Source organism: Pundamilia nyererei, unplaced genomic scaffold (assembly GCF_000239375.1).
Source record: "Pundamilia nyererei isolate P.nyererei 1_Seehausen unplaced genomic scaffold, PunNye1.0 scaffold00026, whole genome shotgun sequence".
NCBI lineage: Eukaryota > Metazoa > Chordata > Actinopteri > Cichliformes > Cichlidae > Pundamilia > Pundamilia nyererei.
The window spans coordinates 3,248,302-3,263,323 of NW_005187427.1; the positions used below are offsets into that span (position 1 = coordinate 3,248,302).

Here is a 15,022-nt window from a genome sequence, read left to right on the forward strand (position 1 = left end):
GTATTTGCACATTAATTAGAATAGCTAAGATTTATTAATCTTAATTACTTTGATAAACAAATACAAGCCCTCATATGTGCGGCTTTTTTTTTTTGTTTGTTTAAATGCATAATAAACATCCGCCGTCGTGCTTGCGTTACGACAATTTGACCATGTTGCCATGCCGTAAAATATTTTGTACGACCTGCCTGTGAAGAGAGACAGAAGGCCTTAAAGCTTATAAATTTATAGACGATGAAAGTAGGGTTGTCAAAACGCTCTTTCTTTTTGTAGACAGTATTGTAGTCCTTCTCACAATGATCATAGAAAATGTTGAAGCCTTGAAATCGTGGCTGGCAAAGCTCCTGGAGCCGATGTGAGTATTGAAATGAAATGACATTTAGCGTGCATGCTACGTAGCTGCTTTAGCCTGCTAGCCGCTGGGTTAGCCTGGCATCAATGGAAGATTCTTGCACGAGTAGCTAACCATCGCTTGTTGGCCTTTCGAGGCACAGAGAGGCACTTTTACTTTTCATTAGTAATGATTGTGCATGATTTAGTGAGTTTGCTTGCGTTTGATGCACTGCGAATTCTTGATTCTGACACTATGGTAGTTAAGAACGCAGTTGGCGCACGGTAGTGTAACTTTATCACAGTTCTGTAGCAAGCTCCTAGCCTTCAACGTGTAGCCCCTCTTGCCTAAAACAGCTGTTGTATCTCTGGGAAAAGTTACTAATTAAAACTGTAGCTATTAGCTCGACATATTTCATAGTTAAATGCACACAAAATATTTTGCCTTTGGAGTTTCCATAGTAACACATGCTTTGTAAGCGTTACGCTTTGTCTGTTTTGCTAACGCGAGATCCTAAAATTCTTTTAAATATGTTGACGAGCTCAAATGGGTAATGGAGTGCATTAAAGGATTTAAGTTACCCCCTCCCTCTCTTTTTTGTGCTGTTGGGACAACACACAGTCACTGTTTAATCAACTAATGGAGTAACTCCACAATATTATCGTTGTGTGTCCGAGGTTCATCCTCTAAAATAAGGAGTTTTTTGCATAGGGGAGAAAAAGTCCTTGCAAAGCCAAAGTGAGGCGTATTTAAGCTGCTTTAACTAAAGGCTGGAGTTCAAGTAGGCATAGTTTCATTCAAATTGTTATTACATTTATATTGTTGGTAATTATTAATCATTGGGAATTTCCATGGTCAATGATCCTGTAGTTAAGGGTCAAATTTGACTGTAGCTTTGGTGAGTCAGCAGTTAATTAACTACTAGCAGCTTGTTGCTTGAACTTAGGGCTGTTCGATATAACGATATATATCGGATGACGATATAAAAACGTCTATCGTTTCATTTTAGCTATCGTTTGTTTCGTGGTGTCGCAAAATAAATTGTTTACGGCAATATATTTTCATCGTTTTGATGGTCACTGTAGTGGCTATATTAATTTCTTAAAGTTCTATTTTTCTCTTATATTTTATATAACCACACTGTGGATGGACAAGCGCCTGTTTTTATGCGTTGTGGTTGTTTATGTTCCACATAAACCTTTCACAATAAAGCTCAAGATCCTGTTGAGACTTTTCAAAATAAACTGAATCACGTGAAAGAGCAGATTATTTAAGGATGAGAATTAAAAAAAAAAACAACCGCCAAAAAAAAAACCTAAGAAAAAAACATAAGAAAAGACATCTACCCGCAGCACGCCGTGTAATAAATACTCACAAAGAAAACGGTGGCCGTTACAACTTATGTCTAAAAATGTATAGTTTCATGCATCGGTTAAAACACTCTACTCCAGCTACATGACGCGCAGCTGGAAACACTTCCCGCAAGTCGAGCTGCCCGAGATTCACAGAATTTACAGAAAATGTTACATTTTTGTGATTTATATCGTTATCGACGATAGAATTCTTATATCGGGATATGAGATTTTGGTCATATCGCACAGCCCTACTTGAACTTGTTAGGAAGTGTTTTTGTCAAGGCTTTTGGGGGGGGGGTTCGGTTCCAGTAGTTCCATAGCTGACAGTCTCGTAGATCTTTTAGCTTGATTTCTATTTTTTAAGTTTAAAAAAGCAAATGTTGTGTAAGTGGAACATTTAAACTTTTAAACTCATAAATTATTTTGAAAAAGTGCAGGTAAACGCACTGAAATCGTTTTACCAGGCTTTATATTAAATTTTAAAAAGGCATTCGTGCTCAAACTGCAAAGATTACTCTGCAGTTAATTGATTTATTGAGCTTCATAATGCATTGGTCCAGTGCTATATGTCTGATAACTTTGATACTGAAAACCAGCCACAGACTTTTACTTGCATTTTGCAGTGAAGTATAACAAATTCATCCTGTCAGTTTGCATAAATACAAATTACTCTTAAGAAGACAGCGGTGGTAACTGCAGAAGAAGCCATCTAGTTAAGATGCATACATCTTTTCCCTAGGAGACTGTAATGTTTCAAACATGTCAAACAAACTCAACCATTGGCTCAGTTTAAAAGAATAAAATAGGTTTGATGGCTAATAACTATTGTGAGCACATGATGCAAACTGCAGCAAAACTGTATACCAGTGAGCATAAGACGATAATGATCGTGTTTTACGCTTTATGGGCTCTGAAGCTTACATATTTTGTTGTTTTTGTATTTTATTTTGTATCACTTTTGTTTTCCTGTACTTAATTTATGTATTATTTTCTGCATTCATTTGTGTGTTACTAGTTTATGGAACTTAGTTGATTTTGCAGCTGTCTGTCTTGGCCAGGACACTCTTGTAAAAGATATTTTTAATCTCAAGAGTCACATTTTCCTGGGTAAGCAAAGGTTAAAAACAGTGTAGATAACACTGAGCTTTTTTAATTTTTTTTTTATTTGAAAAGCTAGCAGTAAGTTAGACAGACACACCTTGACATGTCCCTCATTTTGTCTTGACATTTAGCTTACTTTGCAGGAACATCTGAGCATTTTTTTTATGCCCACAGAAAGGGTGACCAGAGTGACCAGCTGTAACACAGTGAATTGCAATGCTTGTGTAAAAAGCCAAACCACAACGACACTTCAGACATAGTCACTGTCCTATGTCATTTCTTTCACATGCTCAAAAACCCCTACATTGCATGCATTGTAGCACATCAGAGTTTTCAAAGAATGGTCATCAAACTTAGTTGTAATCATAATTAAATTTTAAGCTATATTACCAATGTTAAGAAATGCTACCATGGAAACCTGTACTCCTTTCCTTCCTATAAGAATAATAACCTTTCTTTTACTTTATGCATTTGGTGGATTGTTTAAGTTTTGTGGCAATGATCTGTCCCCCTTTGAATTTTACGCTTTGCATACATAGATATGTAAATGAATTTGATATGCATTATATTTCAGTTGGTTCAACTAAAACATTTCTCTCAGTTTTAACAGTTTTTTCTTATTAGATATATGAATGAGTGTGTGTATAGATAGATAGATATGTTTTAATATATACATTTTAATCTGCAGATGTGATGCTGACCCCTCTGCATTAGCCAACTATGTAGTTGCTCTTGTGAAGAAGGACAAACCAGAGAAGGAACTGAAAGCACTTTGTGCTGATCAGCTTGATGTCTTCCTACAAAAAGGTATACATTTTATTTTATTTATATAAAGCTTTTCTGCTAATGTGTCAGCAGGCAATTTTGACATTTTGTAGCTCTTCCTGGTTAAGGTGGAGGAAAAACTTTTGCTCCATCATTAAGCTACCAAGGGATTTATTTGTACTCCCCTTGCACATGTCAGACAACAGAGGCTTTGCAGTTAGGTCACAAATCCTTTGGGAATCAGACCTGGTGGCATTGTCGAGGTCAGTGACTAAACTGATTATTAAAAATTAGTTGCTAAGTTTAGACAGATCAGAAGTTTTTTCCCTGCATACAAAAAATGCAGTACCCCTGCAGAGGGGATTTAGTTTTCTTTTTTCCCCTCATATGCCACCAAGACTGTACTATATAGTTTAAGTAGCTCAAACATGGAATACATGTGGTTATCATAAATAATATTGAAATTATGCAACTTGTTTGATATAGTAAAACAGGCTCTTTGTCTTAACAATGTTAAAAAACTTGATTGAGGCTAGAAAATGACCAATATGGAAATAAGTTGATCAGAAGCATTTGATCCAATTGATGTGTCGTCTTGGCTTCCAATTAAACTGATAATGTTAGCCATTACCTGCAACACAAACTGCTTTTCAGCCCCCAGAACTCATATGTATTACCCATTAACAGTCACACTGATGTAGCCTGCATTCTGTAACAGGCCATGTTAATGAAATATCACCTGTATAAATATAGTGAGGCAGGCAGAATACAATGAAATGTATAGAGTCTTAAATTTGAATTGGAACATTAGCAATGCTATCTTCCTCGTGGATGCCATTTGTGGACCCCACATGTGGCCACCAGAGGGAGTGTTGCATCGTTTGATAGTGACTCTGTATCCAGTGTGATGTGTCCTGATTCAGTCTCTTTATTTTTAGCTCTACACTATTAAAATTAGTTTAGGGGTTTAATTTAGTTGGAAAACATGTTGATGGTTATTACATATGTCTCCTGGATCACTTTAGAGTTTTTTAATGTTACATTTTTTTAATCAGGTAGCTTTCCCACATTTCATGGATGCAGTGTTCATATGTGTTATTTTTTATGTGTGTGTTATGCTTTTAGACTTTTGGCCCTTTTTCACAAGACTGAAAACTGCATGCAGTTTTTAATGTGTTCTCGTGATTAATTTTGTCCTTGCAGAGACGATGGGATTTGTTGATAAGCTTTTTGAATGTTTGACGACCAAGAACTACCTGGGAAATCCTGCTGCCAAGGAAACTCCCAAAGAGGAGATTAAACTGCCTGCAATCAAGGCTGAAGTTGTTGAGGTACACCCTGAAATTGAATAGCTCGCCTTTTGAAAATGAGTGTGCGCGCACACACACACACACACACACGCACACACACACGCACACACAATTTTTTTTAAACTGGTTGAGTGGTTTTGTTGGAATGGGCATTTCAATTTGAAATCAAAGCTTTTGATAAAATCACTTATTTTGAATGCTTTTTTGTTTATTAAGGCTACGTCCACACGTACATGGGTAGTTTTGTAAACTGAGATTTCTCATTTTCATTTAAAAAAAATTAAAAAATATCTCGTCCACACGTGCAGTTTTCTAAAATTATCTCCGTCCACATGTAAACGCAGAAGTAGCTCACAAAGAGCCAAAGTGAAATCCTCGACCTGTGAAAATTATCTCGCCATTCTTCTGGAAGAAACACGTGTGAAAGAAAGGCCCAAACACATTGAAAAAGCTACATTTTTAAAAATACCCATGTATTTATGGACCTAGCCTAAGTTTTAAAGTTATATTATAGCTGATGTTTTTTGTTTTGTTTATTTTGTTTTTTCCCCTCAAGGCTGAAACACCCGAGGAAGAGAACAGGCGAAGGAGAAGTCCTCTGAGAAATCGCTCTGACTTCAATGAATCCAGGTATATGGCTTGCATTTAACTTTGTCTTTAGAAGCAGCTAAAACATTTGCAGGTAGGACACACTTGTTGAACTGTTTAGTACATATTGATGTTGTGTAGTTGTATAGCGATCTTACCAAGCAGCTATATTTCCAACTCTCCGAGTCCTGCTTTTGGCTTGATTAGGCCCTCGTGTCCACTAATGTGTCCCTTGGCTGTGGCATATCTAGTGTTGGGTGCAGATGGGAGAGTTCATTCACTGATATACGATAATTAACGTAATTTGAAAAGAGTTACGTCTTTAATATGTTTAATTTTCTGCATATTTTTAGAAATTAAGTTGTCATTAATTAATTTTTTTACTTTATTTTACTTTCTTGAGCTTCTGCTGTGAAAAGCTTCTGTTAATGAAACTAAGCACTTCCCAATAGTTTTAACACAAACAGCCCATTTGGGGACTTAATTGTGCACACATAAAACAAAGGTAATTAAGCCTTTCCCTAATAACTTGTTTCAGATAAAAGCATACTTCTCTCAAACAAAGATCATTATTTAAGGGTTCATGTTATGTTAAAGACACACAGAAAGAAATGATCCTTGTGTCTTCATTTGTTATAAGAAGACCCACATTCGTGTCTGAAAACCTGTGAAGTATTCCTGTGTGATTTATACATTTAAAATCAGCAACGCCTCTAACTTCTCATCATCCACACAGGAACCGCGATGAGAGGAGGCGAGACGAGCGCAAGCGCCGTGACTTTGATCGGCACGGGAAAAGCGGCAGCGACTCCCACCGGGAGCGCCATGAGCGGCGCAGGGGCAGTCCCCGCGGGAGAAGCTACAGCAGGAGCCGCAGCCGGAGCGGCAGTCGTGGAAAGAGCAGGGATAGGGAGCACAGAGGAGGCAGAGGTGAGAAAGTCCCCCCTCCCACAACCAATAACAACAACAGCACAGGGGAACAAAGATTGAGGCGCGAAGAAGCTCCCGAATCTCTCGTCAGCACTGCTAAACGGTGCATTAGTGACGGTGACGTGCTGTTGGAGACATGCTGGTGTGAGGCGCTTTAGATGAGAAGACTTGTAGAAATTACGGATGTAGCCGACTCTCGTTTTTATTCCTGTCGGATTGTTGGACAGTGTTGCTGGGAGTTGGTAGAAAGGAAGGGAGAATGTGGACAGCTTTGCAGTCCTATCACTGGGGGTTCAACAACATGGGTTGGGATTGGTCTTCTTACCACCAAGGTTAATCTGCTCATCTTTGTCATTACAAGTTTCCCTCTTTTTGTAATCTATCATTTAATGTAGTGCTTTTAAAAGTCAGCTATGATACAGTACACAATGATTTATGTGATTTACTTGTTTTCAACAGACTTCAAGTCAAAGTTTGAGGCAGAAAGGAAGGACACTGACGGATACAACTCTTCCACCACATCTGGCTCTCAGCAGCAGCAGCAGCACCCGCCACCTCTCCTGCCCTTACACACACCTCTGCATCCCTTTTCCTCTTCTTCCTCGTCTTCAGGAGCTGGGGGTGTACCGGTAGCAACACTGGCTCACTTGCCCGACAGCACTACAGACAGCTGGTCTAGCTACTACGGAACGAGGCAAGATGGTGTTTGCAAACCTTTCAGCAAGGCTGCTTCACTCAAACAGCGCTGCAGGGATTACGATGGTAGGAGCAGAGTTAATCATCCTGTTCTCAATTCCTTTGATTCCTTCTTTCTGTCATTTCGTGTGTCTGTGTGTCTTTTATTTTATTTTTTATTTTTCCATCTGAGAGCCTTTTATCTGCTACAGCCCAGTAGCATTAGGGAGATGTTTTCTGTGCATTTCAAAGGGGATCAGAGTAACACTGAAGCTTTTTGATGCGATTTAAAGGAAATGTTAAGTTTATGACGGCTGTTGTACAGTTTGCTCAAGTCTCTAGTTTAAACACTACCTTTTTCTTCCCCTGAGGCTTCTGTGCCTTGTTTGGTCTCTTCACTAATGACCACTGCTTAGCACTCATCCTCTTGTCCCCAGTGAAAGGTAGAAAAGCAAGCTGGTTCCCTCTCACTCCCCTCTACACTGTGGCTCAGGAGAGTTTAAACTTACCCACTGTCCCTGAAGTACACTGCTTTCTGTCACCGTGCTCAAACACAGCCACTTGGGACCCAGTTCCTTAATGAGGCTTTGGTGTAAATACATGAACTGTGTGACTTGGCTGCTTTAAACTCAGATGTTTATTCATTTTGTTTAATTCCCATGAATTTTTTATGTTATTGTGTGTGGTGTCTTTTTGTTTGTTTGGCTTTATTAATGCGTGTGTGTTTTGTGACTGTAAAGCAGCAGTTTATATAAACTCCATGTTGTGTACGATATTTATGAATAATCGCTTCTCTCCCTCACACAGAAAAAGGATTTTGTGTCCGTGGTGACCATTGTCTCTATGATCACGGCAGTGACCCCCTCATAGTCGACGATGTCAATCTACCAAATATTATTCCATTCCCACCCCCACCGATTCTGCCACCCGCCGGGCTGCCCATGCCCCCCATCACTGAACCACCTCCCAACCTCAGGATGCCTTCTATGCCGCCCTATGGCCAGCCACCACCACCAGGTGTTTTCCCTATGACAGGTGAGTATTAATGCTCCTCTAATCCATAAGTTTGTGCTTCATCATATTGCGAAGTTTTACAATTTGCATCTACAAAATAGTGAAGCCAGAAGAACCGTGTTCCTCTCTCAAACATTTGGTTTTGTGTGAGACGCGTTGTTCTTCCACTACCCTTTTTCAGTCTGGTCACAATATACATACCTTTCCTTTGGCCTGTAGTATCATTGATTTATGAAGATATTTTTGCATGAGTTTCCCCAATGTTTGAGAGCTAACAAACATCTCTTTAATATAATAGAAGTAGGATTAAATCATAAATCGTTTTCATTTAGAAACAATTTTGTCCCCACTCACAACAAAATCCAGCTCACTAATATGGTAAATAAATGGTAAATGGCCTGTATTTATATAGCGCTTTACTAGTCCCTAAGGACCCCAAAGCGCTTTACATATCCATTCATCCACCCATTCACACACGATGGCGATGTGTTGAAAGTGTAGCAGGTCACATGTAAGACATCGGGGCCTCAGTAATGTGACACTGTACTCCTTACTCTGATGGCTGATTTGACGACACCAGAGGTTTTAAATATGTAAAGATTCAAATGAACGGTATATTGGAATGAGATGTCACCACTCTGGTGTGTAGAAAAGCAGCTATCTTCAATATTATATGTATGTATACGTGTGAGTGAAAACACTTGCCCGACTTGACAACGTGCTCAATTGTAAAGAGTTTTTGTTGAATTTCTCAAGGGAAGAAATCAACCTGTGCAATCTTCCTGCCTTTGAGTTGCACTATTGCCGATCAGTTTCACACTGGCTGTGTTTTGTTTTTGCAAATCATCATGATGATTTAAAAAGTATGTATTTAAAGTAAAGATGTATTTAAATCCAAAGCTCAAAAATCTTATGTATCTACAATATGTTTAGAGCAGACGTGCTACACAGTAGATAGCTGCCCATTGATCATAAACAGTACATAAAAAAATATTTTGCCTTTTTTTTTCTTCTTTTTTTTTTAAATATATATTTCAAACATGGGGGGTGATGACTGAAACATTTGACCTGATAGGCTTTTATTGTTTCAGCTACTTTTTAAGGCTGTTAAAGTTATGAGATTTCTATCTTCTATCTATCTTGATAAATGGATAGTGTGTCATAAAGTTTAAGCAAATCTATCGAGAAGACGCCGCAGTTTCCTGATGCATCTGCTTTTATATTAAAGCAGTCAGATTTTCACTGAAATACTTCTTTAATACTATACATGTAATATACTATATAGTCATTGCAATTTTGCATTTTGTCATTTTCTTACTTTTTTTTGGTAATTTTTATTTCATTTTGATTTTTTGGTTTTGATTTCAGTTGAGTTTCATTTAGTTTCCAGAGTTGATTTTTCTCATTTATTAGTTTTATCGCTACATTTAGGTTTTGTTGTTATATTGACTCCATTTTATTTCATTTTAATTTTCCCAGTTCACAAAAAAATTTTAGTTGGTTTTAACTTTCTTTTTTGTTTAATCTAGTTTTTAGTTTTCATTTAATTGACTAATTTATTTTCTTTCACATCTAGTTTTAGCTTTTAGTTGTAGTTAAATATAATGACCTTTTGTACCTGAGACATCAGCTTGGGCTTGTGTCTCCCTCAGGACCCCCACTGATAGCAACCAGTGGGATTGATACCCCCAACCACCAATCTGCAATCACTTCTTCTCCTCCCGTCGGACCGCCTGGTGTGGGCCGACCTCCTACACTTCCTCCTCCTCCTCCTCCACCTCCTTCCTCGACCTCATCTGTGTCTCTTCGTCCCCAATATGTCCAGTCTGAATGTAAGCAGGGCTGCTTTTGCTTTTCAGATTGGGACTGTGCATTTGGAAGAGATTTTGCTGTGTTGCTTTTTATTTGGGTGTTCCTTTTAGTGTGTTTATGTTGTTGAGTTGTTACTTCTCATTTCTGTGTGCTTTAATAGTTACAGTATAATAAAGGTTAGTTTACTAAATATCTAAAATAACTCAGATGGTAAGGGTTATTTAAAACAAAAACACCTTTTGGTTCTGTTTCCGTTTCCTGTCACTGTAAAGTAGTTGTTGTATGCCGTGTGTGTGTTTGTGTGCACAATTGGCATGTGTTTCTTGAGCCTGCAGTAACAGTTGTGGACCAGAAGGTAGCGCTGTGTATTAACCTAAAAACAAAAAAACCAAGCATCTCTGGGAAATTTTGTCGTGACTCATTTAGTTGAGTGCTTCCTGCTATGATTATGCACATGAGGGTTTCAGTTACAGACTCTTTAAAAGACTTTAAAGAACTAAAAAGAAATTGGTCTATTTGGTATTTGCAAACTTTGGGTTTGTGATCTGTTACCACAACTGCCGTGAGGGCCTCTTTCTGATAATTTTGCACTTGTGTCACAAATGTAGATAAGAATGAAAAGCATCATCTTGGTTGTTAATTTTTATCTTTGTTTGTTTCTTGCTGGGTTTTTTGCGCACTTACAATAACTGTAATTTTTATTTCTCGCATTTTGTAGGTTTTGTTTATAAATTTTATCCTGGACTACATGTTAAACTCATGTCACAGGTTGCTACCTATTCAGTGGTTACATTTAAAGTCAAAGATTCTTTTTTTATTAATATGTTTGCTTGTATGGTGGCACGGTGGTTAGCACTGTTGCCTCACAGCAAGAAGGTCCTGAGTTCAATTCCACCATCAGGCCGGGGTCTTTCTGTGTGGAGTTTGCATGTTCTCCCCGTGTTTGCGTGGGTTCTCTCCGGGTACTCCGGCTTCCTCCCACCGTCCAAAGACATGCAGCTTGTGGGGATAGGTTAATTGGATAATCCAAATTGCCACTAGGTGTGAATGTGCGAGTGAATGTGAGTGTGAATGGTTGTCTGTCCCTATGTGTTAGCCCTGCGACAGACTGGCGACCTGTCCAGGGTGTACCCCGCCTTTCGCCCTATGACAGCTGGGATAGGCTCCAGCGCCCCCCGCGACCCTGAAAAGGATAAGCGGAAGCGAATGGATGGATGGATGTTTGCTTGTATTCACTTTTTCATATTTTTAAATGTTTTCATATTCCCCCCTAACGGTATGTGCGTCTGTTCACTTTTACACATTAGACAACTACGATGCAGAAGGCTACAACCCAGAATCTCCAGGCCTGACTGTAGCAGGACGTAACCCATATCGTCAGTTTATTCCCCGGGTGCAGACTCAACGCTCCAACCTCATTGGCCTCACCTGCAGTGAAGGTCAAGGCTCCAGAGGTAACAACCTCATTTACAGTGTTTTTTTTTTTTGTTTTTTTTTAATTCAACCTGATCCTGGGAAATTGACCTTCTCAGACTGATTTGACTTCTTGCGTATCTTCTAGCTGCCAACATAGTGATCCAGACAGAGCCAGCTACTGCACCCAGCACTCCTGGAAGTAACGTGTCCCGTTTCAACACAGAGCAGGACAGCAGGAAGAGGACCATGGGACCCAGTACAGCTGAAGGGCCAGCACCTAAAAAACCCTGGATGGAAAAGTAAGAGATTAAAGAAAAAAATCTACATATTTGATTTAGGATGTCATTTATTCTGCACAGTGTTTTGTTTTCTGTGAAGAAATTGGAGTACGGTAGCAGCTGAAATGTAATCAAGTTGGTGCCTCACTCCATTACTTATTACTGCTAAGGAGCTTTGTTTTAAGGTGAGGTGAGTCAGGTCAGCAGCAAGTGTTGTCTCAGTTGTAAGCAGGTAGATACAAGCATCCCAGTCATGAGGATTTCTTTGCATTACCTCTACTTGGAGTACATTTAAACTGTCATACAGGTTGTAGGTTGGAAGTAGTCTTCTTTAAATAAAACCATAATATGGCCAAAACTTGAATCCCAGATCATCAATCATCGCTAAATTTTGATTAACTCATCTGCTTTTTTCCTTCATTTATTATTTTTTTTATGAAAACAAAACTGCCAAATTAGTGATGTTAGCACTGAAATGTTCTTTTTAGGCCAAGCTTCAACAACCAGCATAAGGGTGCTTTTCCCAAGAGGACTTTTTACGTGAACACAAAGTTGGAGGTGCGCAGGATCCCGCGCGAGCTCAACAACATCACCAAACTCAACGAGCACTTCAGCAAGTTTGGAACCATCGTCAATATACAGGTAAAATGCATCCAGTTTTTTTTTTTTTTTGTTGTTGTTGTTTTGCTTTTTTTAATGAGTGCTCCCCACAAAGTTCATAGACATTAGGCCTGCAGGAGAATGAATTCAAAACATTTACGGACTTGCACGTGCACTCTCAATCCAGGTTGTGTTTGGCGGAGACCCAGAGGCAGCATTGATCCAGTACACAAAGAATGAAGAAGCCAGACGAGCCATATCCAGCACAGAAGCGGTCCTTAACAACCGCTTTATCCGCGTGTACTGGCACCGCGAGCTTGGTGCTAATGCCACAGGCCTTCAGCAGCAGGAGCAAAGCTCAGGGAGCCAGGTTGCCGGGTCAGTGCCCAACCAGGGGCTGCAGCACAGCAACATGCATAAAGTTGGTATTAACAGCGGAGGCATTGAGAATCCTTTGATGACAATTTTATATATTTTTAAAATATCCATTGATTTACCCTCACTCGTTTTATCTGCAGGGGATCAAGCAGCACAATCCAGCTGCTTATGTGTTGAACAAGACTGTACCCAAGCATCATCTGTCTGCAACAGCTGGGGCCACGACAAATGCCAAGTCGGACAACCTGAATCCAAACACGGACACGGCTGCTGTATGTTTTAAGTTTATCTTGCAGACAATATCAGGCAAAGTGGATATTATATAATATACAAAAGTATAATATTATGATGGCACGTGTGTTACAACATTTTCACAGTGATTTATGTGTGTTTGTTAGCTAAAATTGTATTTGTAAAGAAATTAATTATATATTAATTTTCCTTTTTTTGCCCCTCCACCTTTCTCCTTAGGTGGTGCCTGCTACTACGAACACCCTGAAGGGACACTACACTTCCACAGCCGCCAAGTCTTCCTCAAAGAGCCTTGGGAAAACGGGAAAAGCACTGGAAGCACATGAAGCTCTCAAGAAAAAGCAGGCACGTTGCTTAACTTGGTTATGCATTTTGACCATTAAAAGAATAGCAGAGCTAAGCCATTTCCTTCTCTCAGGAGCCACAGCTAAGAAGGCTACTACCACTGAGAGAGAAAACTGTTTGGGGGTTTTTCATCTCAGTGAATGTTTTTGCTTCCCTTTTTCTTTTTCCCCTCCTTTAGGAGGCACTAAAACTCCAGCAAGACATGAGAAAGAAGAAACAGGAGATGTTAGAGAAACAGATTGAGTGTCAGAAAGTAAGACATTTAACATTGAAACTATTCTTATCTGTAATCCTTCCTCTTTTTCTCCAGTGTACTGTCAACGTTGTTTCTGATACCATTTTTCGTGCCCTTCCAGGCGCTGATAAGTCGACTGGAGAAAAACCGAGGCATGAAACCTGAAGAGAGGGCCAACATCATGAAAACACTGAAAGAACTAACGGAAAAGATCACCCAGCTCCAGAATGAAATGAACCTTGCCTCCCAGGTCTCAAGCGCCAAAACTAACCACAGCCAGCCCAAAACCAAGACTGATGTAAGTTTGGCTTCCTTTTTGTCTTTGTACGTAACTGAGAGTAGGGGCGGGAAATTTAGGCCGAAAATTATATCACACATTGGTAGAGTTGTTTATTTGCCTTTTTTTCACACTTCACAGGTCCTTTTTAAAAAGGCGTTTCTTCACATAAAAAAGATTTTTATATGAAGAATAAAACTGCATACATTGAGTAGGTAGATGTTTATGAGTTTAAATTTTTTTATATACATTTTGTGTACTCTAAACCTTAGATGCTGGTGGATTAAGGTATTTATGGGGTCTTTATTAAGCAGTAGAAAGAAAGAACCTCCAGATCTCAATTTATAATATCTTAAAAATATTTGCTGTGTGTTTTCTAAGTTTAAGAACTATATAATATCTCTGAGCCACTGGTAAAGGAGAGGGGGAGTACATTTCTTTCTTCTTTTTAGGGTTAGACAGCTTGCCTCAAGTGTGCTGACCGCATCAGGGGGGGAGGGGGTGAGAGTGCGTAGGATTCCACTGATGTTAAACCAAAATGTGTCAAAAAACATTCTCTATAGGCTCTAAAACTACTTGGCCACAAGGTATAGACATTTACGTATATACAGGATATGTGCACACAGGCTGTCCTATATACCAAGTGAATAACCAATAACCGCTCAGCCTCAACAAATCTTTGCTGTTTTCACATTCGTTTTCTCCTCTTTACATGTAGTTGTGTCCTAGTCCTAGGCCCTTTTCAGATTTCAGCTGTGTGATGTTGAGTTCCTATATGAGTTCCTGTACCTGGGATTGGGTCCTTTTTAGTCTGAATGCAATGAAAAAAATGGTTCTTTTGGGGGGGGGGTTGTTATTTTTCCTGGAAATTCCAAGGAATGCTTATCTTTTAATCCATATTGAAAGAAACGGTTCTTACACTAATCTTAGGTTTGCAAAAATTGAAAAAAGATCAAAAAGTCAATGTTGGTTTTGTACAGGACAGAAGTAGAGGATCTGTTTGAATATTGGGTGCATAGGAATAAAGTTTTGGGTTTTTTTTGGTTTTTAATCACAATTTCGATTCACACAGTTTTGTGTTGATTGACCTTTTTAGACCAACAAGCACGCTCCCCCCCCCCCCCCCCTCTCCTTTATTTGTAAACACAAGTTGATATTTGTGTATTTAATTGCTTCTCTGGATTAAGTAAACAAATTTCTTTTCTATGACATGCGATCAGGCCCACAAGGAGCTGCTAGATGCTGAGCTGGACTTTCACAAGAAGATGAGCTCTGGAGAGGATACAACAGACCTCAAAAGAAAACTGGGGCAGCTACAGGTGGAGGTAATTCTCTCTCTCTCTCTCTCTCTCTCTCTCTC

At 39.2% G+C, this 15,022-nt stretch overlaps 1 protein-coding gene across 2 annotated transcripts in view; it reads left to right on the forward strand.

The window, feature by feature from the left end:
* Positions 1-170: 170 nt before the first annotated feature.
* Positions 171-15,022, forward strand: part of rbm27 (RNA binding motif protein 27) — an 18,596-nt gene continuing 3,744 nt past the window's right edge. The window contains exons 1-17 of one of the 2 annotated variants that reach the window (XM_005727793.1): positions 171-355; positions 3,476-3,594; positions 4,756-4,883; positions 5,419-5,492; positions 6,187-6,380; positions 6,837-7,142; positions 7,863-8,090; positions 9,722-9,901; positions 11,189-11,335; positions 11,443-11,596; positions 12,064-12,217; positions 12,363-12,596; positions 12,694-12,825; positions 13,025-13,150; positions 13,329-13,403; positions 13,507-13,683; positions 14,883-14,987. In XM_005727793.1, the coding sequence (XP_005727850.1) occupies positions 297-355; positions 3,476-3,594; positions 4,756-4,883; positions 5,419-5,492; positions 6,187-6,380; positions 6,837-7,142; positions 7,863-8,090; positions 9,722-9,901; positions 11,189-11,335; positions 11,443-11,596; positions 12,064-12,217; positions 12,363-12,596; positions 12,694-12,825; positions 13,025-13,150; positions 13,329-13,403; positions 13,507-13,683; positions 14,883-14,987 (2,592 nt within the window). In that variant the 5' untranslated portion in view covers positions 171-296. The remainder of the gene's footprint in view (positions 356-3,475; positions 3,595-4,755; positions 4,884-5,418; positions 5,493-6,186; positions 6,381-6,836; positions 7,143-7,862; positions 8,091-9,721; positions 9,902-11,188; positions 11,336-11,442; positions 11,597-12,063; positions 12,218-12,362; positions 12,597-12,693; positions 12,826-13,024; positions 13,151-13,328; positions 13,404-13,506; positions 13,684-14,882; positions 14,988-15,022) is intronic. The other variant, XM_005727794.1, reaches the window with a different exon arrangement.